Below are 26,273 nucleotides of genomic sequence, written 5' to 3'. Positions count from 1 at the left end.
TTTCACCACTGAGGGCTGCTCACCTCCTCCCCATACTGTGTTGCCCAGGACAGCAGTGTGGGAGCTGACCTTTTCTGTGAAGACCAAGGCAAAAAAACCATTGAGTACTTCAGTCGAAGGATGCCAAAGGCTGAAATTTCACCTCTTTAATTTTGGTGGGTTTGGGTTTCTGAACAATCAGACCCTTTTCATTTTTCCTGTTCTCTTTAAGAAAGGGGGATTTTTACCAAAGTGACAAATTTTGAGATTGTGTCTGAGCAATCCCCACCCAACTCCTCCAGGAGAGTGGGACCTTCCAAACTGGCAGTTATGGCAGTTGGCCAGTCATCTTCTCCACCCCATAAGTGCAGCCTCAGACAGCGAGGGGGATTAGCCACCCTGACCAGCCTGGCCTGGGACACTTTGATCCCCTCAGTCTGTGGTGGAGTGTGCTGTCTACACTGGAACAGGTGGCCAGTGATCCTCGGAGCAGCTTGGGTGGGGAGGGGAAATTGGACACATTTCTCCCTCCGCCTTGCCCCCCCGGTGGAAGCTGCTGTTTTGTGACCCCTCAGTGCTGGGAGGGGAGTGAGGAGTCCCTGCCTTGGTGTGTTCAGTGCCTTTGTGCAGGGACAGCTCAGCCCCAGGGGCTCCTGGAAGGGGAACGTCTCAGTCTCTTCTTCCCCAGAAGTGGTTTCCTGACCCTTCCCCATCACAGAGCAGCCTGCAGGCCTGGTTCTCTTGGGGGAGGGGGAGTAAACGCAGCCCTGTGTTGTGGTGGGGGAGGGAGGGAGGAGAATGGGACATTCCAAAGTGGCAGTTATGGCAGTTGGACCTGGGCTTGGGACATAAATACAGCCCTGTATGCGGAGGGGGCATGTCATGGAAATGGCTCCCATATGAAGTAGACTTGCACATTCTTGGCTAATAAACTTTTGTGTCCACAGTCTGTGCCTGAAAACCTACTTTCACACCCCTGAAATGCTCCTCTTATGAAGGCACATCAAGACCCGATGGCTGAAAGCTGAAGAAAGACAAATTGAATTAGGAAATAAGGACAAATTTTCCACCATGAGGGTGATTTACTAGTGGGAGAAACTCACAAGGGAAGTGGTAGATTCTCCAGCTCCTGATGTCTTCAAATTCTGTCTGGACACCTTTCTGGAAGATGGTTTAGCCAAACACAAGTTATTGGGCTCCATACAGGAGTAATTCATAGAAATTTCATGGCCTGTGTTACGGAGGTGATATAGATGGTTGGCTGGTTCCTTCTGGTATTAATAGCTATGAATCTCTGAAGCCCTTTTCCAACCCATCTGCACATGCACCTTTATTAACGTTCCCCCTCCATGTGGATGTTTGGTGCAGTAGTTAGCTGTATCAGGACTAATGACCATGAAAACATTTTATGGAGAGGCAGACTCAGCGCTAAATTATATAGGAATTCTCTGCAGTAATTCATGAAGAAAATTCCCTTGTGTACAAAAGGGGGTCTTATCATTCAAACGCATAGGAATGAGTAAATATAGGTGTCACCAGTGATCGGCACTAACAACGAAAGTAAGAATTGCTTAATTAATTAAAATATTTTTATTGTAATAACTAGCAACTTTTTTGCTTATTTTGCAATTTCAGAATCAAAGTGAACAAGTGCAACATATATCAATTGAGTAAATGTCATCTCACTAATGGTGAACCATGCATCTTATTCATTACAGTGGAGGTTAAGTCCAACCATAGAAAAATTCTAAAATGTGACCTTCAGCTGTTTCCATCAGAGATTTCTGTGCATGGTACAAGTTGAAGGGAAACAAAATGCATCTGGAGTGTTATATTAAAATAATGAACTGTGTTCAAATAAGTTCACTGACTGTTCATATAAAGGCACTCACCACAGATAAACATTTCATCTGCCCTTTCTTTAGTTCTTTTCCATATAACTTGAAAATGACACTATTTAAAATAATGTTTCAAATATTGATTGGGACATCAATGTTATTTGCATCAACATTAGTGTCTTTTTAAAGCAAAGGTGCTGTCATTACAGGTACTAAGTTCTTAGGATGATATACAACACTGGAAATCATTGTGTATGTTTCCTCAGACTTGATCGAACTGAGAGCTGGTGTGTCTGTGTTGGCATTTTGGAATTAAAAAAGGAAGGGAAGTGGAAATATTCAAGCATGGATGAAGAGTTCTCCAAGTTTCTTGAAAAGTAAAATATACCAAGCTGTTTATTGCTGCTATACAACTCTCATGGCAACACTGAAGACAAGGTCAACTAATTGTAACCTATAGGTAGGTCTGGCAGAATTCACTTTTTAAAAATAATTTCAACAGATATCAATGTTTATTTTAAGCATTTTAAAAATATTTTTTATTGATTTGAATTTTCTCAGTTGCGGGAAATTATGGGAAAGGGGGAGGTTAGACAATTACTTAATGATAATAGACATTGAGATTCAAAAAGTTAAAGCTTTTACAACCATTCATACATAAATTGTCAACATCACATGTCAAAATCTACAAAGTAAATATCCTTAAGTCAACAAATTATGCCCGTTTTTTTACTGTTCATTTGCAAGTCCTTTGGAACATCTTAATTCAAAAGTAAATCACTGGATTTTGACTATAATAAGTTCTCAACCTGCAATTTTCTTACTTTGCCTATCTGTAAATTTGATCATAATCCATTTAGCACACAGATTTTCAAACTCTGGCATGCCCCACAGCAAGCGCCTCAGGGAGTCATGGCAGCCTGGCTTCACAGGCTGGGGCCAGTTCCAGGGGTGTTGCTGACTGGCGCCAAGTTTCATTGGGGGAGAGGCAAGAGTGCATCGGGGCGCAGCTCAGAACTGTGCTACCCACCCTGCCTGGGGAGCACCTGGTCATATAGAGGCGGCCCGGTTCGGGGCACAGGGCAGGGAGGACTGCCAGGCAGCCAGCAAGTGCCTCAGCTCCCACAGTACGGAGAGCCAGGGGCCCAAGAGGGCTGGGTGGCTCCCACCGGCTTCTAATCAGTCATGCTAAATTGAAGGCAGAAATCTGGGCAGGGGGCATGTAACCCCACATGTCCCTCCTATACTGCCCCATTTTTTTGCCCCCACAACTTTGTGCCTGGGGCAACTGCCCTGCTTGCCCGATCCTGGTTACAGTCCTCTATAAAATCCCCCAAACCAGAACCTTTTGTACATAAAACCTTTTGTACATGAGTATCAGGCCATGAAGCAGAATGACAGGACCCAGACAGAACTTCCCCCATGTCCTGCCACTACACGTCAGGGCTGAGACCTGGGAATATCTCAGTGGTGCTAGTATTGGCATTCCACTTCCTCTTCTAGGGACACAGAGTCAAGTTATTGAGAGAGAGAGAAAAGAGCAGTTATAACAAAGCCGTCTGCTTTGATCAGTGCAGTGAGGGGCACAGAGGGGGCCTCACAGCCTTTTGGTTACTCAGAAGCAGGAATATACTTTTCGATCTTTTTGGAAATATACTTTGCATTTGGGAGAAATTGGGTAAAGAAGGAAAACTAGAGGAAATAAAAAAATATACTGTGTCCGTGGAGTCTGGGGTGGGTGGGAGACAGCAAGTGAACAGCCTGGGAGAAACCAGGGCCTCGTACACAGCAGCCCAGATTCCAGTCATCTCCTCTCTCCCAGTCCCAACCTGTAAACCCACAACGGGATGTTTAGGTGGGTTGTTGGTTAATGCTCCTATCCCCAGGGCTACACAAATCACCTTACCAAACTTAGCACCTGAATTTCTGTCTGGTCAATGAGCAGGTGGGAGCATTTCAGGGCAGGTGCAGGGTCCCCCTCCTATGTACAGGCTTTGGGGAGAAGGGTGAAGGGAGAGTTGGCAGAAGTTTCCCCACATCAGACATGAGGGTCAGGTCTCTCTCTCCCCTGTGGGTTCTTTCATGTCTATTGAGAGCTGATGAGTGAATAAAGTGCTTCCAGAACTCAGTGCAGGGACAGAGTCTCTCTCCTGAGCAGATGCTCTGCGGCGTGATAAGGCCTGATAATTGGGTTAATCTTTTCCCGCATTCAGCACAGCAGTGGGGTTTCTCCCCAGTGTGATTTCTTTGGTGGACGGTGAGATGTTGTACACACCTGAACCTTTTCCCACACTCAGTGCAATGAGGGGGTTCACCCTCTCCTCTAAGTGAATGTGCTGATGTCTAGCAAGATTTGATGACCAATTTAATCCTTTCCTGCAGTCAGCACAGCCATAGAGATTCTCTCCCAAGTGCTTGCTCTGGTGTCTAGTGAGATTTGATGGATAATAGAATATTTTCCTGCATTCAGCACAGGAACGGGCTCTCTCCTTTCTGTGGGTCCCCCCCCATGTGCACTGAGCAATTGCTATCCTCTGGAGCTTGCCCCACCCTCTACATTTATCCTGTTTCCCTTTCCTAGGAACCCTCCACTTGTGGTTTTTCAGGTCTCTCCGCCCCTCAAATCCTTCACTGCGTAGACAGCAGGTGTATGGGCTCTTTTTGCCCACAGCTGTCCCCTGTGTAGGGAGCTTTGGATGTGCTCTGGATTCCCTCTCCTGTCTCTTTGGGGTTGGTAGCTCTGTCCCATCCAGTTTCTCCCTCTGCTTTTGTGGTCTGTGCTGCCTCTTGTGAGATTTTCCCTACTCAGATCTCTGGGAAACACTCTCAAGGCCTGGGCAGCTCCAGGCTTCCAGGCCCTTCTCAGGCGGCTGCTCCTCAGCTCTGCTCAGGGTCCTGGCACTTGCTGGGTGGGGAAGAGAATCCAGTTGTTAGTCTCGGTGCTGCTTGCAAAGGGAAACCACTGATATTCCCAGCAGTGGAATGAGCATGAGGAAACCCCACAAGCCTCACCTCAAAGCAGAGCTGGGCCCCATCACTTGAGAGCAAAGTCCCCAATTCCAAGAGGCCCCAGTGCTGGGGGAAGAGCACAAGGCCAGTGCCCCATAGATAAGGCTACTTTTTAGTCATGGGTATTTTTAGTAAAAGTCATGGACAGGTCACGGGCAGTAAGCAAAAATTCATGGCCTGTGACTGGTCCATGACATGTTCTATATACTCCTGACTAAATCTTGGGGGTGGGACCCCACAGGTCTCGGGGGGGGGGGGGGCGGCCTGGGGGTGGCCCAGGACCCTCGCTGGTGTTAGGGGAGGGGTTGGTGGGGCACGCAGGCTCCCTACCTGGCTCCTCGCGGCTCCCTGGAAGCAGCAACATGTCCCTCCCTCAGCTCCTAGCTCCAGTCCGTGCGCTGCCCCCACCCCAAGTGCCGGCTCCAACGCTCTCATTGGCAGGTAACCGCAGCCAATGGGGGTTGTGGGGGCAGCGTTTGTGCCTGCGGGCAGAGGCAGTATGTAGACTGGAGCTAGGAGCTGAGGGAGGGTCTGCTGCTGACAGACAATGCATAAAATGAGCTCTCTGGCATCCCCTGCTCCAGAGAGCAAAGCAACACCTATTGTCTGTTCCCGGCAGGGGTGAAAGTAAGTTAGAGGACTTACAGGTACGCCGGAGTCCTGAGCAGGGGGCGTGGCCTCAACTGGAAGAGGTGTGGCCTTAACAGGAAGAGGCAGGGCCTTAAATCCCCGGGCCCTTTAAATCTTGATTTAAAGGGCATGGGCTCCAGCTGCGGTAGTGGCGGCTGGGAGCCCGGAGCCCTTTAAATCACCCCTGAGCTACCAGCTGCAGAGGCAGCTGGGAACCCTGAGGCTCGGGGGTGATTTAAAGGGCCCAGGGCTCCGGCTGCTGCTACCGCAGCGGAGCCCCTGGCCCTTTAAATCACTGAGGAGCCCTGGGGGCTCCCGGCTGCCACCTCTACCCCGGGGCTCTGGGTCTGGCAGAGCTTTAAAGGGCCTGGGGCTCCGCTGTAGTAGCGGCTGCCAGAGCCCCGAGCCCTTTAAATCCCAACCTGAGCCCGGCTGCCCGAGCCCTGGGGGAGCAGCAGCCTGGCTCCGTCGGGGATTTAAAGGGCCCCGGGGCTCCAGCCGCTGTTACCGCCCCAGCCCTTTAAATTCCCGCCAGAGCCTCCCCACCCATACCCCAGGGCTCGGGCAGCAGGGCTCAGGCGGGGATTTAAAGGGCCATGGGGCTGTAGTGGCGGCTGGAGCACCGGGGCCCTTTAAATTCCCGCCAGAGCCCCGCTGCTGCTACCCTAGGGCTTCAACAGCAGGGCTAAGGCAGGGATTTAAAGGGCTGGGACGGTAGCAGCGGCTGGAGCTCCGGGGCACTTTACATCTCCGCCACAGCCCCGCCGCCACTACCCCAGGGCTTTAAATTGCTGTCTGGGAAAGCCGGTCCCGGGGCGTACCGGCTTACTTTCACCTCTGGTTCCTGGGGATGGGTCTCGGCTGAGGAACCAGCTGGAAAACCCTTTATCAGCCTCCAAGAACCGTGTCTCCTCCGTGTTGGGGAAATCTGCATTGAAGAGAAGGTCTCAGCCTTGTGCCAGATCAGAAGTCTGCCCAGAAACTGTCCACTGAGCCCTGCCATGGGGCAGGATCTGAAGGGGTCTGGGATGGGGTTGGGGGGCTACTGAGGGGAATAGGTTTCATTAGTAATTGCTGGGTGTTGGAGTTATTAATAATATTTGAAATTATTAATATTAATATGGGAAGTCACCATACACTAATTTAACCATTAATTCCTTTATTAAATCCGAAGGCCAAATGCTACTTATACAATTGTTCTAAACATGCCTAAAAAGCCTAAATAATAAGCAATTTAGTACATCCAAACAGTAACAAAACATTTGTAAGCATTTGATCAAAATACTTACAAATGGGCTAAACCCAGTGGTGCTTAGACCCATATTGTCTGGGTCCAGTGTGTTCAGGCAGTTTACTTTTTATGCGCACTAAGAGTTTACTTTTTTACCTTTTAACAAACAAGTGATGTCATTGCCAATTACTGTACTGACTTCAGCTAAAAATCAATTTGAGACAGTTCATCCTCATTTCCAGTCTTAATCCAGATAAGATTTGCAACTGCCTTCTTTTCCAAGGCCTGTTCTCCCCTCCTTCTTGCTGTCCAACAGTTTTCCCTTTGCACTTGGGTTCAGATAGGCTTTAGCTCAGGTATGTGGGGTGGGAAGTGCTCTGTTGGCTCATTTTACAACAGATTCTTTGTTTAGAAACCATCTGCAGTCATCCCTAGCGGTCAGAGGCCTTCTTTTTAGAAACTTTCCCTTATCTCATTAATTATTCTTTGAACCAGACATCCTCCCTACTTTATTCCTTCTGGCCTTATCACTTATTATGTTCAAGGTCTTCCTTCTACTTGCTAGTCAGGGCCTTTCTTTACAACACATACATATTTCCTTAACCAAACTCAAGCTAACTCTAATTATTTAATTTTATACTTGTCCTACACTAAGCCCCCTCACACCCTGAGCAATGTCACACTGTGGTTGTGGTCAGCTGGTGGATCCCTCACATACAGAGTGTACGGAGCTTCCTGCTGCTCAGGGCTCCCAGACTGGTGCTGAGGCCATATAGGCAACAGTCTCCCAGGAGATTCTCAGATAGGAACCAGAGCGAGGGAAGAGAAGAGCCCCCTGCCCACCTATCCCAAGAACTGCTGCTGCAAGTCCTAAAACCAGCGACAGCAGGATGGGCTTCTGACCTAGCACTATGCTCCTTCCCTGAGGAATCGCTGTTCTCCCTTTCCCTCCCCCTTAATAGACTCATAGAACTGGAACGGATCTCAAGAGGTCATCTAGCCAGTCCCCTGTGTTATGCTTATAAGAAGCACACGGGATCTTTTTCAGGGGAAAAGGCAATACACTGCATTTATTGAAGATACAACAATTGGTATATGCATTCAGTCACACACACACTCACTCATTCACTCTCACTCTCTCTGTCCCGCCAGTCAATGTTATATTTACCAGTCCAGCGTCCAGATCAATCTAGTGGCCAGCTAGGTCGATCACAAGTAGAGAGGAGCCGGGTTCCGGCGGTGGCAACACGATGCTCCGGGAAAGCCTTGGAAGGACAAACCCAAAGTTTCATGGCAAGGCACCCTGTTTATATAGTGATTTTTTTTTTAATTGGGACCAATGAGTTTTGCACTGTTATGTTGTAATTAATTGTTGTTTGACGAGTGCTTGTTTTTTTAATTTTTTAATTTTATTTTTTATTTTGTTTTTTTTATCACGTTTCTCAGGGAGTTATTCCATGCTGGTTTTAATCACAACTATCTTGTCCCCATTGATAGGTGCCTGTCTCATCTTTAGAGTCGTCAAACTGCCCTCCTCTGACATTTCAGAAGGGGCGTGTTGCAGCCTCCTGGTGCCCTTGCATCTGTCTCCGGTTAAGCAGTGCTTTGTGCTCAGGTTCCAGGATGTCCTTTTCTGCAAAGAATTCAAACATCATTATTTATGTAAACAGTTTAATTTGTGAAACATGTACCCACTTCAGTTTTCCATCTTTTTCAATATGGTATACCAATGGGCTAAGGCAGTCCTTTATGGAGTAAGGGCCTATCCATTTTGATTCCAGTGTGTGCCCCTTTTCCCCATTTTAAGGTACATGACTTGGTCTCCTGTTTCCCACAGGGCTGCCTTTGTGGGCCTTTGTTTCTGAATTTTGTTGTTCATGTGTTTGATGGTCTGATTAACCCTATACTGGAGGGTGGTTTTATCTTCTTGTAACTGTTTGAGCCACTGAAAATAATCATGCTGGATTATATTAGAGCTCTCTTCTTGACCCTGTACCAGGTAACTAGGATCAATCATTAGGCACATTGGATGTCCAAACAAAATTTGGAAGGGTTGAATTTTTGTTCTTAGTCTATTACTGCTGTGGATGGCAGCCAAAATCAGAAGCAATTTATCCAGCCAGTCTTTTCTTGTGTGATTTACTACCTTCTGGGGCATTTCCTTAATAGTGCAGTTTATGCACTCTGCTTAGCCTGAGGACTGAGGCCAGTATGGTATACAGACCTTTTGTTTAATTCCCAAGACTTGTATCATTGTGGTAAAGATTCCTCCTAAAAAGGCTCCCCCATTGTCAGAATCTATTATTTTGGGGGTGCCATATCTACATACTACCTCATTAAAAAACTTTTTAGCCACTACCCTGGTGCTATTATCTTTAGTAGGAAATGCCTCCACCCATCCTGAAAAGGAATCAATTATCAGCAATAAATACTGGAATCCTTCCTTACTCCTTGGCAATTTATCAGTAAAATCAATTTGAACCCAAACCTTCGTTGGTGCATCCTGGGTTGCCAGTGCACAGGACAAGCCTTGTCCTGAGCGCACCACACCCAATTTCGCACCCATGTTTTAACATCATCTTCCATACACTCCCAATCTGCTACTTGCTTTAGCCTTCTTGAAGTCCCTTCCACTCCTTCATGCATAAACTGATGGGCTACATTAAGTAACTCCTGTCTTTCTGTTTTTCCTGTAACTTGGTTAGGGAGGTCTGTAGTGCCATCTGTTGGCTCATATGTGTCAGCACAGACATTTTTTTTTCTGTCTTCTGGTTACAACTGCTATGTCATGATGTTGGGCTATTGTATCTACCCGATTATTCCAGGTGGCCTCCGTACCCATTCCTTTACTGTGTGCCCTTAAAAAAGGAGTACGTGTGGCACCTTAGAGACTAACCAATTTATTTGAGCATCCGATGGAGTGAGCTGTAGCTCATGAAAGCGTATGCTCAAATAAATTTGTTAGTCTCTAAGGTGCCACAAGGACTCCTTTTCTTTTCGTGGATACAGACTAACACGGCTGCTACTCTGAAACCTGTGTGCCCTTACATGTTGCACCTTTAACTGTTTAGGGTTCTTTGTTACCCACTGGTAAATCCATTTCCATTCCTCTGAATAGGCAATATCCTTTCCATCTGCTGCTTTCCACCCATTCCTATACCAATCATGTATCCAAAACTGTATCTCCTTCACACAAAAATCACTGTCAGCATAAATATACACGGGCCTGGGGGGAATTTTCATATTGTCTTAATAAATAATTGCCTGATAAATTGCGTGGAGCTCGGCATGCTGAGCCGATCCATGGTCTAAATGTCCCTGAATAACTTCCTCTTCTAAGTTAATGGCAGCATATTTTACACATCTTTTCCCTTTTACTACCATTGCACTCCCATCAGTAAACCAGATGTGCTTTTCTTGGCCCACAGTATCTAATTCTTCCAGTGGGGGTGCCTCTGCCAAGGCAATTCTTTGCTCCAGAGTGGCCTCTGGACATTCATGTCTGTTCCCTTTATCAATTAGGGCATGTGTTAGCATGTCCGGCTTGGACACTGTTTCTGTGGTTACCTCTCTGTTAATTAAAGTAAGCATCCATTGAGCCATTTGGGTGTTTGCGACTTTACCTCCCATCAATCTCCCTGATAAAATGTGGGAGGAGTGGAGAGGAGTGTGGATGCTTTGGATAGTAATAGGGGCCATTCTTGTAAGAGGCTCAAAAGATTCTACTGCCCAGACGGCTGCTAGACACTAACGTACAAAATTTATTTCTGCTCCTTGTAATTTCCTGGATTCATCTGCTACTGGCCCTAGCTTTCCCTCTTCATTGTTTTGTAATAGTGTGGCAGCCAAGGCCATGTTATTAGCCGTCAAACAAATAACAAAAGGCTGTGATTCATCAGGGAAACACAGGGCTGTGACTGTGAGAGCCTTCTGCTTTAGCAGGGTTAAAGTGGAGTTCTGCTCTTTTCCCCATTCCCATTTTGTCTTTTTCTTTAGCAGTTTCCCCAATGGGTGAGTTATTTAGCATATTTATAAATGTGTGGTCTAAGAAAATTGAATCCTCCTAGCAGTACACTTAAGGAGTGGGTATTGGTAGGGACCAGCATTTCTACTAGTGCCCTTACCTTCCTCTGATCTACCTGTCTCCCTTCTTGTCCCCTTTTTCCTTTATGTCACATCCTTGGGTCTCATTTTTGGACGGGTACATATTTGGTGCTGTCAGACATTTTGAAAAAAAAAGTTTTAAAATGTTTTTGATTTAATTTATCCTTATCGGAAGCATTAGAACTAAATGAATAAATGTAGCTTTCATGCCTTTCCCTCATTTTTTTGCAGAAATTATGCTTGTTACACTTTTTAGTGCAACTCTAAATAAAGTCTAATAAACAGGTGAACCAAATCCTAATGACAGAAGAATAGCGTTAAAATGCATTTTTTGAGAAAGTGACATTTAATGCAATTAGTCCTTTCTAAATAAAGTAATTTAATAATTACAAAATCTTAATAACCATGGACAAAACTGTTAAGATATATCTAGAATTATGCATTTTTAATGGAAAATATGCTTTTTATGGAGTTAGTGCATTTCTAAATAGTCATTAAATAATTGTACAAAGTTTAATGACAGAAGAATTCAGGAAAAATATGAATAACTGTAGATAAGCAGGAATTTTTAGAAAAAAATAACTTTATGCAGTTGCTACAAGTCTAAAAGTTTATTAGACTATTGCACACAGGTCACAAAGTATTAGAGTGTGAGAGAGAAACTAGGGCCTGGTCTACACTGGGGGGGGAGGATCGATCTAAGATACGTCGACTTCAGCTACGGTATTCTCGTAGCTGAAGTTGCGTATCTTAGATCGACTTAGAATCACTTAGGCCAAGTCTACACTGCCCGCCGGATCGGCGGGTAATGATCAATCTATTGGGGATCGATCTGTCGGGGATCGATATATCTTGTCTAGTGTAGACATGATAAATTGATCCCTGATTGCTCTGCCGTCGACTCCGGAACTCCACCACTGCAAGAGGCGGAAGCGGAGTCGATGGGGGAGCAGTGGCCGTCGATCCCGCGCCGCGAGGATGCGAAATAAGTGATTCTAAGTTGACCTAAGATACGTCGACTTCAGCTACGCTATTCTTGTAGCTGAAGTTGCGTATCTTAGATTGATCCCCCCCTCAGTGTAGACCAGGCCTTACTTCGCATCCTTGCACCGCGGGATCGACAGCCACTGCTCCGCCGTCGACTCCGCTTCCGCCTCTTGTAGTGGTGGAGTTCCGGAGTCGACAGCAGAGCGATCGGGGATCGATTTATCGCGTCTACGCTAGATGAGATAAATCGATCCCTGATAGATTGATCACTACCCACCAATCCGGTGGGTAGTGTAGACGTGGCCTAGAGCTATAGAGCCACTACATAGGACAGGGGACAGAGCCACCTTTCGAAGATAACCAAGGAAGTTTTAAAACAGCAAAAAAAAAAAAGGCAGAGAGAAGAGAAAAGTGTCTCACCCTGCAAGGCTATTACTGGCTAAATGGCAGAAACTCTGCCCTGGGAGCTTGCCACAAATCAGACCTCCTTGGCTAAACCAATCAGAAAGTATTTGTTAATTAAGCGGCCTCTCGGGGAATCACATTTCACAGAATATTAACATAGCATTTTCCTCAGTCACTCTAAACAGCACTTCATGGATTTATCCATTGATATTTAATTACCCCATATTTTCCTGAGTCACACTGAACACAGCACTTTATTCACTGTGGCATATGAAAGGGTAAATTAGAGCTAAAATATCAAACAAACTGACTAGTATGCTCCTTTTGATTATCAGGCTTCTTACAAAACCTATGTCAATTTAGCAATTTGCCTTCTTTATTTTTAATTCTGTGTCAGGAATCAGATTTCCTCTTTCTAAACATTTTGTTAGCAAATGGCTTTAAAAATTGGTAGAGTGATGTTACACATGGCTAACCTTTATTCCAATTTCCCTTATTTCATTGATTAAAAATAATGTAATTCATCAAAATCTTTATTCTTTATTGGCAGTTAGCACCTAATTGGCTTAAGCTGTAAGGAGGCCTCTAATAGGCTTTAAATTAACACCTGTTTGCAGGATATCATTTGTAAAGTGTGAAGATTTTGGAGGTCAAAAAAATACCCCCCCTCCCATCACTTACAGAGGATTTTTACAATTAAAAATAATTTAATGAAACAAGTTGTAGTTTTGTGACTACAGGAAGCAGACAGATAAAGACTGTCCCCTCCGACGCTGTCAGCTTAGCAAACATGTCCCTCTACATCTCCCCCCCTCCTTTTTTGCAAAATTGCCGGGTTTTGCAGCTTCATCATCAAAAGCATTTTTTAATCATAGGATTAAAATGGGAATTGAAATAGCATTTAAAACTATACCATCCCAACCTTTTAAAGATAACATAAGCATGTTTTTACATTGAATCTATATATTACAGCCTAAACAGATGCCAAGAATGGGACATTGCTAAGTTTACTTCATTTCCATAATTAAACAATTATCATTTTCCAGCAGAACATAACAACGGTCATTCTGGGTCAGACCAAACGTCCATCTAGCCCAGTATCCTGTCTTCCGACAGTGGCTAATGCCAGGTGCTTCTGAGAGAATGAACAGAACACGTAATCATCAAGTAAACAGAGAGACAGACTTTTGTTACACTTCAAGTTTAGAAAAGTTTTACCCAAACAAATTGCATAGTGTGCCAAATCCACTGTAAAAAATAGTTTAGACAGCTCTAGTTTGTAATTCGTAAAGAAATAGGCTCCTGGGGAACAACAATATCCCCATTTGTAATTTTAAAAGACACAAGTCATTGATTTCTGGTTATCTCTGTACTTTAGACAAATACAAGGGAATGTCCATATACAAAACCCAATATCTACACGTCTGTTCCATTAAAAAAAAAAAAGTCAAGTCATGACTTTTTAAAGGTTTAAAGGACTGAGATAAAAATGAGATTTTATGTAGGTTTATGGGATTGTGTGAACAATTCTTCCAATATCCTTTTTCTATAGAAATTGTTTTTTAACAAAGAACTAGTTAAATAAAATGAGAATTACAATAAAGTTTTAAAAATTAAAGTATACCACCCCTTTTAAATAAAGAAAATGAAAAACCTATGTTAGCATGTTTTATAAGCATATTGTGTATTAGTTACTAAAGAGATGTCAGTAACAGGATAGCTTTAAATTTAAAATTTAGTTCTTATTGTGGGCCCCTTTTATTTTAAAGTTTGTTTTTAATTTAAATATATGCGAGGCTTAAAGTGTATTAAAATTGGTTGGCAGTAGTAATGCCCAGGATTTTAGTATTATATGTGTTAAAATATGAAGTTTTGTTTCACATAAAGTGACTTTGTCTTTCACTTGACCTACCAGGGTGTGTAATTAGAAACCTGTTTTCTGCAGAGATAAGAAATAGTTAGACAAGGATGCTTCTGCCCCCCTGTCATTGTCCCCTGCCGCACCTCCCCCTTGGTTTTTGTTTTATTTTGTTTTTGTTTTTTCCTTCTAGTGCTAAGCAGTTTGGTTTTGTCTCTCACGCAGAATTAATTTGCAATAAATATGACCATGCATGTGCAAAGTTGCAAAAAGATAATTATTGCTTCTTTCAGTGTAAAAGAATGTGGCAGTATAGTATTGACAGCATTGCTATGCATTTACATATTAAAGAAACATTAGTGCTGAAATTTGCGAAGTTATATCTTTACTTGATTAGCAGACTGTAAAAGAGCCGGATTCTGGCTGTGTGAAAGAGTGGTCCAACAGTTAAGGTGTTGGGCTCAAGACCTGTTGGCCTGTATGTCAGTACAGGTCTCTGGTATTTTAATATAGTTAATAAAAACCTAGGAATTGGTTGTAAACTAGTAAAATTTTTGACGGATCCTAAAAAGGTTTAGGCATGTTCTTTCGCAGACTCAGTTTGCTAATTACATATCCCCGTCCTTCAAGTAGAAAACAAAGTTGCTTTATATGATACAAAACTTTATATTTAACACAGACAATACTAAAATATAGGTTGTTTGTTCTGGCAACCAAGACAAACTCCAGCATCAAAAAAAAAGATAGCTCACAGGAACCAGCTTTAAAAAGGGCAAAGAGAATTCCTGCTTTAAGAAATTCAGAAACCCCAGAAAATCACTTCAAAGCAGCCCCAGTTTTCAGGGGCAGACAGGCAGGGGGTAAGCAGCACCCACACAACAGTGAAGTCGATAATCCTGATTTTGAACAGCCTAATACTTCCAGGGCCTTCATTGGACATAAGCCTGAGGAGCCCAGTTAGAACCCCTGGCTGTGGTGTTGTAGCTGACCAGCAAAGATCTCCTGGTGATGGTTGTAAAGAGCTGGTCAGGACTTCTACAGCTCTTAGGTGTGCAATAGAGAGAGAAAGAGTAAAACTCTGGATTTCTGAAGTGTTTCAAAAACTAGGTTCTCCAAGTGAACTGGAGGCCTTAAAAGATAACAGAGACTAAGGAATTGCTTGTAAGGTTGGTTAAAGCTGTGAATAGTGAAGTGCAGCATTGATTACACATGAATCCTGCAAACATAATGGGGTAGGGGTGAGAAAAAAAGGTGGGAGAGGTCTGAAATACTGGGGAAGATTATCAAAGAAACTTAAAAAAACACAAAACACTTTTAAGAAAGTTTAAAATCACATTAAGAAGGGTATGCTCAGAAGATTCCCCCAGACAACAAAGCAAAATCGATCCACCTAACCAGAACTTCAGGAAATAGGTGCAGATAAACCTAACCCTGAATCACAAGAAATGGTTGTTGACCCCCCTACTCCAGATTCTGAAGGAATGGAAGTGCCGTTCCTGATGAACCTGAAGAGTTTCCACAGGTGTATCTGGAACGTGTACAAGTGGATAAGATACAAATGAGCATTTAAGGTTGATGGGTTGTGACCCGAGGACCTCTTAATGCCGATGGGCATCCCATGGAGCTGGAGTGTACAGCCTAGTTCACCAGAGTGTCATATGAGGTCTTGAATAAGAGCCTGTGTCACTCTGGTAATCAAAATAATTATAAAATGTATGTACAAATACCATGTAAGGAGGTATGTGTATATACTGAAAATAAGTCTGTGGGTTCTCATCACCGACAAAGGTGAAAAACAGATTTTCTGTCAGTCAAGAAATATTTATTCATCTATCGGTTCACATGTAAATTGAGCATTGTTCCATCCACAGTGGGCTTCTTATCGCCCGTTTGAAATGAATGCAAATTAAGGATTGTGTGAACTGCAGAGAGAGGATGGAACTAACAGAGAGAGAGCGAAAGAGAAACAGGAGGAGGAAGAACCCGATCTTCAAAGGTTTGTTTGACTGTATTTGGGGGACAGAGAAGACACCTAGGCACCCTTCACTGAGGAAATAAAAAAACAACACTTTTGCTTCATAAAAAAGGGGTCTCAGCCAGGCTTGTCTGACAATGCTGATGAAAGTTACCTCCTGTCTAAAGAAGTTTTACCTCATCCAAAGGTAAGTTTAGTCTCTAGAAAGTGTGGTATGATTTTGTTTTTTCCAATATTCTTTCTCACTACTGTGTGAATCTTGAATCTTTGCTAATCAACTTATTCCTGTTAATCTAAGCGCTGTGGTGAGAAGCAAGGTGCTGATCCTGCACTGAATCGTACAAGCTGGTGTGTTCTGTTCATTTGGGAACAGTGGGCCTGGTAATTCTGTGAGGGTTCAGTGGACACTCCAGGGAATGCTCTGAGGACTTGGGGGTTGGTGTGGGTCTCCTGCTAACTGTACAGAGACAGTGAGGCCTGCAGAGGCCTGGAAAGCCATGCTTGTGTTGCTAGAGGCTGGTGGATTCAGGGAGATGATCCACAGCAGCCACGGCAAGGCTGCCTCATGCTAAGGGCAGATGGTGGTGAGGTGCCTCACAACCCTGGGGACCCCCCAGGGAGAATCACAAGATTTTCATATTGCTAATTTAGACAGTGTGATGTCTTTCACTCAGGTGATCAGAGTCATTCACGATGCAATTCAAAACTTTCTGAGTTTAATACCCAAATAGGCTACAGTTAGATGCTCCAGGGTTAAACCATCCTTTCTTGTCCAAGGGAGACTTTGGGAAGAATTAAACTCTGCAGATTTCTTAAATAACATCAACATTTTGCAAAGTAATGCAGAGGTCATGGGGATCGGTACTCAAAGGCCGGTTGTGACAATCATTAGAAATGGGGAAGGGGGCATTGCTATGCCCTTAAAGACTATTTTGCATGGTAAAATTACTGGAGGGGAAAGGAAAGATTTAAGTGATTTAAACAACCAGGATAATAACCTGTGTTTTGCTGGTAATGTCCTGGCCCTCTTATCAAATGAAAGCCTCAGAGACACCCAATTATTAGAGGGGGCCAGCATCTCTACAAGGAGCTGGGTTTTCAGACCCAAATTGGTCAGTTTAATTTGTGTAAACTCTTTCCAAGAACATTTAGGTGTGGCTGTTAAAAAAAAAATCTATCATGAAAGAGGGGATTGGTCCATTTTTCTAACAGGTGGGGAATGGCACCCCAAAATCATGTTTATACTGTTACACGACAACTGTTATTAGATAAATTTGATGTATTAAAGCAGGGTGTGATGAAATCCATCCTAGGGTACCTAAGGAATGAGCTGAAGGAATCTTGGACCCTTCACAATTATCTCTGAGAACTCTCGGAGGACAAGTGAAGTCTCAGAAGACAGGAGAAGAGCAAACACAGAACCTATATTTAAAAAGGGGAACAAAGAGGACCCAGGGGATTATAGACCAGTTTGCCTAAATTTGATACCTGTTAAGACAGTGGAACAAATTAGTAATCAGTTTGTAAGTACCTGGAGGATAATAGGATTATAAGAAATAGTATGGATTTGTCAGGAACAAATCATGCCATGCCTACCCAAATCCCTTCTTTGTTATTGACCTAGTGGATGAGGGGAAGCAGTTTATGTGCTATCTTGATTTTAGTAAGGCTGTTGACAGAGTCCCACAAGACATTCTCATAAGCAAACTAGAGAAATGTGGTTTAGGTGATATTACTAGAAAGGGCTCACAACTGGGTGACAAACGTTACTCAAAGAGTACTTATCAATGGTTCAGTGTCAAGCTGGGAGAGGCTGTGTCATGGTGTCCCACAGATGTCCATCCTGGGACCAGTATTATTCAATATTTTTCATGAATGACTTGGATAATGGAGTGGAGAGTATGCTCATAAAATTTGCAGATGACACCAAGCTGGTAGGACTTGCAAGCACTTTGGAAGACAGGATTAGACTTCAGAATGACTTTGACAACTTGGAGAATTGAGCTGAATTCAATAAGATGAAATTCAATAAAGAGAAGTTCAATGTCCTTCATTTAGGAAGGAAAAATCAAATGCACAACTAGAAAATGGGGAATAACTGGTTAGCTGGTGGTAATGCTGAAATGGATCTGGGAGTGATAGTGGATCACACATTGAATAGCTTCCATATGAGGAGAGATTAATAAGACTGGGACATTTCAGCTTGGAAAAAAGACAACTAAGGGGGGGATATGATTGAGGTCTATACAATCATGACTGGTGTGGGGAAAATAAATCATCAAGTGTTATTTACTCCTCATAACACAAGAACCAGGGGTCACCAAATGAAATGAATAGGCAGCAGCTTTAAAACAAACAAAAGGAAGTATTTCTTGACACAACACACAGTCAAACTGCCTGTTCCTAGAGAAGGGCAGCAAAGGTGTGACAAGATTATGACTATCAACAGATGGCTTAGGCAGTGGTGCTATAAGGAGAGCTTTGGGATGTATGGTCACTGGGAGGCGTTCATGGACAGAGGACAGTTTTCTCGGGATGGACTTCATCTGAGTACGGAAGGAAATAGACTTCTAGGATGGAGGCTGGCACAACTGATTAAGAGGGCTTTAAACTAGGAATTTGGGGGAGATGGTTGGGAGATGTCCAGGTAATCTCCATGCCGGATTTTAGCATTGAGAGGGAAGAAAACGAAGTAAGAAAGGATACAGCCGTGGGTAGGAGAATGTATATATGTAGGAAGGGCAGTGTGGATACCAGTCTAATAGGTTATACTGGCTGTAGAATGACCGTGCCTAATAGGGTACAGAATGTGAGCGAGGACAAAGAGTAAAAATTAAGATGTTTGTACACCAATGCGAAGAGCCTAGGTAACAAAATGGAGGAACTAGAGCTACTGGTGCAGGAAGTGAAACCAGATATTATAGGGATAACAGAAACATGGTGGAATAGTAGTCATGACTGGACTACAGGTATTGAAGGGTATGTGCTGTTTAGGAAAGAGCGAAACAAAGGTAAAGGTGGTGGAGTAGCATTGTATATCAATGATGAGGTAGAATGTAAAGAAATAAGAAGCGATGGAATGGATAAGACAGAGTCCGTCTGGGCAAAAATCACATTGGGGAAGAAAACTATTAGAGCCTCCCCTGGGATAGTGCTTGGGGTGTGCTGTAGACCGCCAGGATCTAATTTGGATATGGATAGAGCCCTTTTTAATGTTTTTAATGAAGTAAATACTAATGGAAACTGCGTGATAATGGGAGACTTTAACTTCCCAGATATAGACTGGAGGATGAGTGCTAGTAATAATAATAGGGCTCAGATTTTCCTAGATGTGATAGCTGATGGATTCCTTCATCAAGTAGTTGCTGAACCGACTAGAGGGGATGCCATTTTAGATTTGGTTTTGGTGAGTAGTGAGGACCTCATAGAAGAAATGGTTGTAGGGGATAATCTTGGTTCAAGTTATCATGAGCTAATTCAGTTCAAACTGAATGGAAGGATTAACAAAAATAAATCTGCAACTAGGGTTTTTGATTTCAGAAGGACTGACTTTCAAAAATTAAGGAAATTAGTTAGGGAAGTGGATTGGACTGAAGAATTTATGGATCTAAAGGCAGAGGAGGCCTGGGATTACTTTAAATCAAAGCTGCAGAAGCTATCGGAAGCCTGCATCCCAAGAAAGGGGAAAAAATTCATCAGCAGGAGTTGTAGACCAGCTGGATGATTAAGAAAAAGCAGAAAGCATATAGGGAGTGGAAGATGGGAGGGATCAGCAAGGAAAGCTACCTTATTGAGGTCAGAACATGTAGGGATAAAGTGAGACAGGCTAAAAATCAAGTAGAGTTGGACCTTGCAAAGGGAATTAAAAGCAATAGTAAAAGGTTCTATAGCTATATAAATAAGAAAATAAAGAAGAAGTGGGACCGCTAAACACTGAGGATGGAGTGGAGGTCAAGGATAATCTAGGTATGGCCCAATATCTAAACAAATACTTTGCCTCAGTCTTTAATAAGGCTAAAGAGGATCTTAGGGATAATGGTAGCATGACAAATGGGAATGAGGATATGGAGGTAGATATTACCATATCTGAGGTAGAAACGAAACTCAAATAGCTTAATGGGACTAAATCGGGGGGCCCAGGTAATCTTCATCCAAGAATATTAAAGGAATTGGCACCCAAAATTGCAAGCCCATTAGTAAGAATTTGTAATGAATCTGTAAACTCAGGGGCTGTACCGTATGATTGGAGAATTACTAACATAGTTCCTATTTTTGAGAAAGGGAAAAAAAGTGATCTGGGTAACTACAGGCCTGTTAGTTTGACATCTGTAGTATGCAAGGTCTTGGAAAAAATTTTGAAGGAGAAAGTAGTTAAGGACATTGAGGACAATGGTAAATGGGACAAAATACAACATGGTTTTACAAAAGGTAGATCATGCCAAACCAACCTGATCTCCTTCTTTGAGAAAGTAACAGATTTTTTAGACAAAGGAAACGCAGTGGATCTAATTTACCTAGATTTCAGTAAGGCGTTTGATACTGTGCCACATGGGGAATTATTAGTTAAATTGGAAAAGATGGGGATCAATATGAAAATTGAAAGGTGGATAAGGAATTGGTGAAAGGGGAGACTGCAACGGGTCCTACTGAAAGGTGAACTGTCAGGTTGGAGGGAGGTTACCAGTGGAGTTCCTCAAGGATCAGTTTTGGGACCAATCTTATTTAATCTTTTTATTACTGACCTCGGCACAAAAAGTGGGAGTGTGCTAATAAAGTTTGCGGATGATACAAAGCTGGGAGGTATTGCCAATTTAGAGAAGGACTGGGATATCCTACAGGAGGATCTGGATGACCTTGTAAGCTGGAGTAATAGTAATAGGATGAAATTTAATAGTGAGAAGTGTAAGGTTATGCATTTAGGGATTAATAACAAGAATTTTAGTTATAAACTGGGCACGCATCAATTAGAAGTAACAGAGGAGGAGAAGGACCTTGAAGTATTGGTTGATCATAGGATGAGTATGAGCCACCAATGTGATATGGCCATGAAAAAAGCTAATGTGGTCTTGGGATGCATCAGGAGAGGTATTTCCAGTAGAGATAAGGAGGTTTTAGTACCATTATACAAGGCACTGGTGAGACCTCACCTGGAATACTGTGTGCAGTTCTGGTCTCCCATGTTTAAGAAGGATGAATTCAAACTGGAACAGGTACAGAGAAGGGCTACTAGGATGATCCAAGGAATGGAAAATTTATCTTATGAAAGGAGACTCAAGGAGCTTGGCTTGTTTAGTCTAACTAAAAGAAGGTTGAGGGGAGATATGATTGCTCTCTATAAATATGTCAGAGGGATAAATACCGGAGAGGGAGAGGAATTATTTAAGCTCAGTACCAATGTGAACACAAGAACAAATAAATGGATATAAACTGTCCATCAGGAAGTTTAGACTTGAAATTAGACGAAGGTTTCTAACCATCAGAGGAGTGAAGTTTTGGAATAGCCTTCCAAGGGAAGCAGTGGGGGCAAAAGATCTATCTGGTTTTAAGATTAAACTCGATAAGTTTATGGAGGAGATGGTATGATGGGATAACATGATTTTGGTAATTAACTGATCTTTAAATATTCATGGTAAATAGGCCTAATGGCCTGTGATGGGATGTTAGATGGGGTGGGATCTGAGTTACGCAGGAAAGAATTTTCTGTAGTATCTGGCTGGTGAATCTCGCCCATATGCTCAGGGTTTAGCTGATCACCATATTTGGGGTCGGGAAGGAATTTTCCTCCAGGGCAGATTGGAAGAGGCCCTGGAGGTTTTTCGCCTTCCTCTGTAGCATGGGGCACGGGTCACTTGCTGGAGGATTCTCAGCACCTGGAAGTCTTTAAACCATGATTTGAGGACTTCAATAGCTCAGACATAGGTGAGAGGTTTTTCGCAGGAATGGGTGGGTGAGATTCTGTGTCCTGTGTTGTGCAGGAGGTCAGACTAGATGATCATAATGGTCCCTTCTGACCTTAATATCTATGAATCTATGAAACTCTTTGTCAGAGGAGGTTGTAAAGGCCATGACTATAATGTCTCTGCCTCTTTGAGCTTTGGCAACACAATTCCTAAGTGTTTTGTGCGATCATACCAAATGTTGCTGAACAGCATTATATCGGCAACGTAGGCCCTTGCAAAGTCCTGTAATATATTTAACACCTGGTTGACCAGCCACTGAAAAGTAGCTCCTGCATTAATTAACCCAAATGGTAACATTCCGAACTCCTATAGTTCCATGTCAGTGCATCCTCATCTAAAGGAATTTGCCAGCATCCCTTAACTATGTCAAAAGAGCTGAGATATTTAGCTTTGCTCAAGGTATCCAGCATAGTATCCATCCCAGGCATGGGATAAGCATCTGGCACTGCGACAGCCGTGAGCTTTTTATGATCAACACAAAACCTTCCAGTGTTGTTTTTCTTAGGGACCAAGACCTCGGGTGTCACCCGAGAGCTGTCAGACCCCTTAATCGCTCCCAGGCCCAGCATGCTCTGTATCTGTGTGAATTTATGCTTGTACCTCTGCAGTGGTATGGTAGGCCCTTCTGGGAGATGACTGTGGTACTACAGTAATGATTTTAGCAGTCAGCAGGTGAGTTTTCCCTGGCTTGCTAGAAAACACTTGTCTGTGTGCTTGCAATGCAGATAACACCTCTCCCTTTTCAGCTGGTGTTAATTCTCTGCAGATATCGATGCTTTCCAGAGATGACTCAGTTTGGCATTCAGCCATCAAATCGATGAGGTGGCGGGTCACGCTTTCCACAGTTGCACAGCAGATCATGTTTACCATGGCTTTCCTGTTGTCATAAGCTTTAAGTCTCTTTACATTCACGCCCTGTGGGACAGGATTACCATGAGGCCTTTAAGCAAGATATTGATCTTCATTTACCCCTTCTATCACCTCAAAAGGGTCTTCCCAAGAATTTTGCATTTTGTATTTTCTCACAGGGCTTAATACTAACACCAAGTCCCCCAGTTCTAAGTGTGTTTTCAGGTATGTTGGTCATACCACACCTTTCATTTGGACTGACTGTCCCTGAGATTAGTCTGAACTATTTCCATCCTGTCCTTTAACTTTTGCTGAATCTTTGTACTTATTCAGTTACAGGCTCCTCTTCTGCCCCAGTTTCTCCTTCCCAGGAGCCTCAGATAAGATCTATGGCACTTTCCTTCTGTATAGAAGATCAAATGGGGCAAACCCTGTGGACTCTTGTGAATAGCAAATAAGGTAACAATTCATTGTAATAAGGTAACAATTCATTCCAGTCTTGGGCTCAACAGTATTGGGCTCAGACTTAGGCTCATCTCTGGGCATACAGTCCCATCATTGATTTCAATGTCCCATTAAATCTCTCCACCAGTCTGTTTGTCTCTGGATGATATAGGGCACCCCACACAGCCTCCATAACTCACTGAATATCTGAGACATGAAATTTGTCCCACAGTCAGATGAAATCTCTTTAGGGAAACCCACTCAGCTAAAAATAGTGAAAAGGGCTCTTGCCACAGAATCAGCCTCTGTTAGTTAGAGCAACTACTTCAGGGTACCTAATAGCAAAATCCAATACCCCCAGTATATATCTTCCCCCCTCTGGGTAGGCCATGGCATAGGGCCTTCAATATCCATTGCTATCCTATAAAATGTGTCTTGTATTACAGGCAATGGGCAGAGAGGAACTTTCTGGGGTCCTACATGACTTTCCCTTTTTTGACATAATTCACAAGACCTGCAATCATTCTTCAAAAAGAAAAGGAGTTCTTGTGGCACCTTAGAGACTAACAAATTTATTTGAGCATAAGCTTTCGTGAGCTACAGCTCACTTCATCGGATGCATTCAGTGGAAAATACTGGGAGATTTATATACATAGAGAACATGAAACAATGGGTGTTACCATACACACTGTAACCAGCGTGATCACTTAAGGTGAGCTATTACCAACAGGAGAGCGGGGGGGGGGGTGAGGGGTTATACTTCCCTACCTCACACGGGTGTTGCAGGGATAGATTCTGTTATGCTGCAAGGTGCTAATGACCACTGTGGACCCCGCACTTGAGAGCAGGAACGACTTGCCCAAGATCACACGGCAGGTCTGTGGCAAAGGCAGGAAGAGAAGCCTCAGGTTAGCATCCTCGCCACTAGGCCACAGAGTCAAGGACGAAACAGGGCTTCTGGAGATGGAGCCATTTCATAGAGTTTTCCTGCCCACTGGACCCTCCGCCTCCCCTCAGTTTCCCATTCAGCCTGACTTCTCCCTGTGCTCATTCCGACAACATTAAGTCAGCAGAACCCAGCAAATAATGTCACGAGGGACTTTCTGTTACAGGAAGCTCTTATATATAAGTTTCTATTTACATCAGCATCTCCACTGACCCAGAGCTGACCCTGCTTCACACTCACGTATCATTAACCTGCTGACGAATTGCACAAGGAACTGTCCTGACCCGAAGAGCAGCTAACTAGAAACAGAGCAGTAGATATGTAGAATGATCTGAACCCACAATAACGTTCTGGGGCCAGTCTACAGATTCAGAGCCAGCTTAGTCAGCTGGGGCCCAAACATCCCTTTGAAATGTGGGAAGAGAAGGGAATCCCTTCGATCTGGACCCTACCTGAGTCTCATGGGCAGACCTCCCAAGTACCTGTTTTGCAGAAAAAATTTGGCCCATTCAGGCAGCCTGTGACCCTGCACAGGAAGCCAGGAGTTCAACTCTTACCTCTCCTGACTGCTGCTTACATTTCCATGGGCTCCCCAGCCCTTATTACTGATCAGTGTCTCCTGCCTCTAGCCTGCAAGGGCACCCTCCTCGGAGCAGGAGCATGGGATGGGGCATGGAGAGGACGGAGGCTTGGCTCTATGCCCCAGTGCACAAGGCAGCAGAGCTCTCCCAATGTGCTGGGGGAAGTACGTTGGGCCAGGCACAGAACACATGCAAGGTGCATCCCTCCCCCCCAACACTCAGAGCAGGGGGAAAGTGGGAAATAGAGGGCAACTCTGAGTCACAGTAGGGTTCCTGAGCTGCTCCTGGAACAGTGCAACCATGTGGTGCCCCTTGCCTGGGACAAAGCCGTGACTGAACCCTTGAGGAGCAGCCCCTGAAAGTGCAGTGCCTCACAAACACCCCTCTGAGTCACAATGTGTCCCTGGCTTCCCCCTTGTAATGCTGGAGCTTCTTCCCTGGATCCTCCCCTGCATGCGTGCACACACACACTGTGCTGGTTCAGGCTCACTTACCTGGCCAGCAGGTAGGGGAGGAGGAACCAAGGCTCCCCCCCTTCCTTCCTCTTCCCCATCCACTCCCCAGCAACATGCTGCAGACATGGGAGTAAATGGACAAGGAGCTCCCTTACGCCCACAAACTCAGAACCAAGTTCTAGGTGGCCCAGCAGGAGGAGTCAAGAGGGTTCTTACTCCCTCACACAGCTCACCAGGGGCACGTAGTCTGAGGCACGGTCTAGCCCAGGAACTCACAAGGGTTAAGTTGCTAAATGGCAGGGGGGTCGTGGTGTAGAGAGAGATTGAGAATCCCTGATCCAGCATTCTGTTACGATGAGATCCACCCCAAGCAACAGTTTGGAAAGCCCTGTCTTTGCGTACATAGCCCAACGCTGCACCCGTGTTCTTTAAGGGTTATCGCACGTTACAAACTCATGCCCAATGTGCTGCCCATTCCCAGCCCTAGGTCTCTGTCCAGTGTATATTCCCAACACATTCCCCCCCCCCCCCCCAAGCTGTCCCATAAGCACTGGGGTTGCACACTCTGAGCCATTCTTTAGGACAGTGTGGATTGTTTCCCCGTGTACTACCCCCACATTGAGTGGGAGCCAGTGCGCAGGGGAAGGGGTCATAGCCCTGCCCACCCCCCTGTGAGAGATTTGCTCACCCAGGGAGTGAAGGGGGCGAATGGTTATTTCTCTGCAAACAGACTGAGGTTTTGATACGTGCTGCTTCGCAGCTGTTACTCTCAACAGCAAATATACACGGCTGCCCGCAAACCTCCTTCCTGGTTTGCTCTTCTTTCTAGGCTAGGAGCGAAGCATGGGCCTCTCTTCCTGCTCTGGCTTCCTCCCCACAGCTTGAGAGTTAAAAATGTTCCTAAATTGATTTTGTTAGGGTGAAGTTTTAAAAGCTCTCTGGGTTTGTTTATTTGCCCCACACACTTTACCTGCCCATGGATGGGGTTCCTCAGGGGGCTGTTAATGGCATCCAGCCACTCA

General features: G+C 44.2%; 2 protein-coding genes and 1 long non-coding RNA gene across 3 annotated transcripts in view; all 3 read left to right on the top strand.

The window, feature by feature from the left end:
* LOC144267068 (uncharacterized) overlaps window positions 1–26,273 on the top strand; it is a 620,395-nt gene that overhangs the window by 12,086 nt on the left and 582,036 nt on the right. The window lies entirely within an intron of this gene.
* On the top strand, window positions 801–11,000 carry LOC144267071 (uncharacterized). The gene is made up of 3 exons (XR_013346530.1): window positions 801–1,539; window positions 2,084–2,277; window positions 8,185–11,000. It is a non-coding gene; the product is annotated as an uncharacterized LOC144267071 (long non-coding RNA).
* Window positions 16,154–26,273, top strand: part of LOC144265798 (uncharacterized) — a 106,717-nt gene continuing 96,597 nt past the window's right edge. Inside the window, exon 1 of the mRNA XM_077818802.1 lies at window positions 16,154–16,203. Within this exon, the coding sequence (XP_077674928.1) occupies window positions 16,154–16,203 (50 nt within the window). The remainder of the gene's footprint in view (window positions 16,204–26,273) is intronic.

This window comes from Eretmochelys imbricata, chromosome 6 (assembly GCF_965152235.1).
Source record: "Eretmochelys imbricata isolate rEreImb1 chromosome 6, rEreImb1.hap1, whole genome shotgun sequence".
NCBI lineage: Eukaryota > Metazoa > Chordata > Testudines > Cheloniidae > Eretmochelys > Eretmochelys imbricata.
Note: the sequence above shows the minus strand (reverse complement) of the source record. Positions and strands in the feature narration are given on the sequence as shown.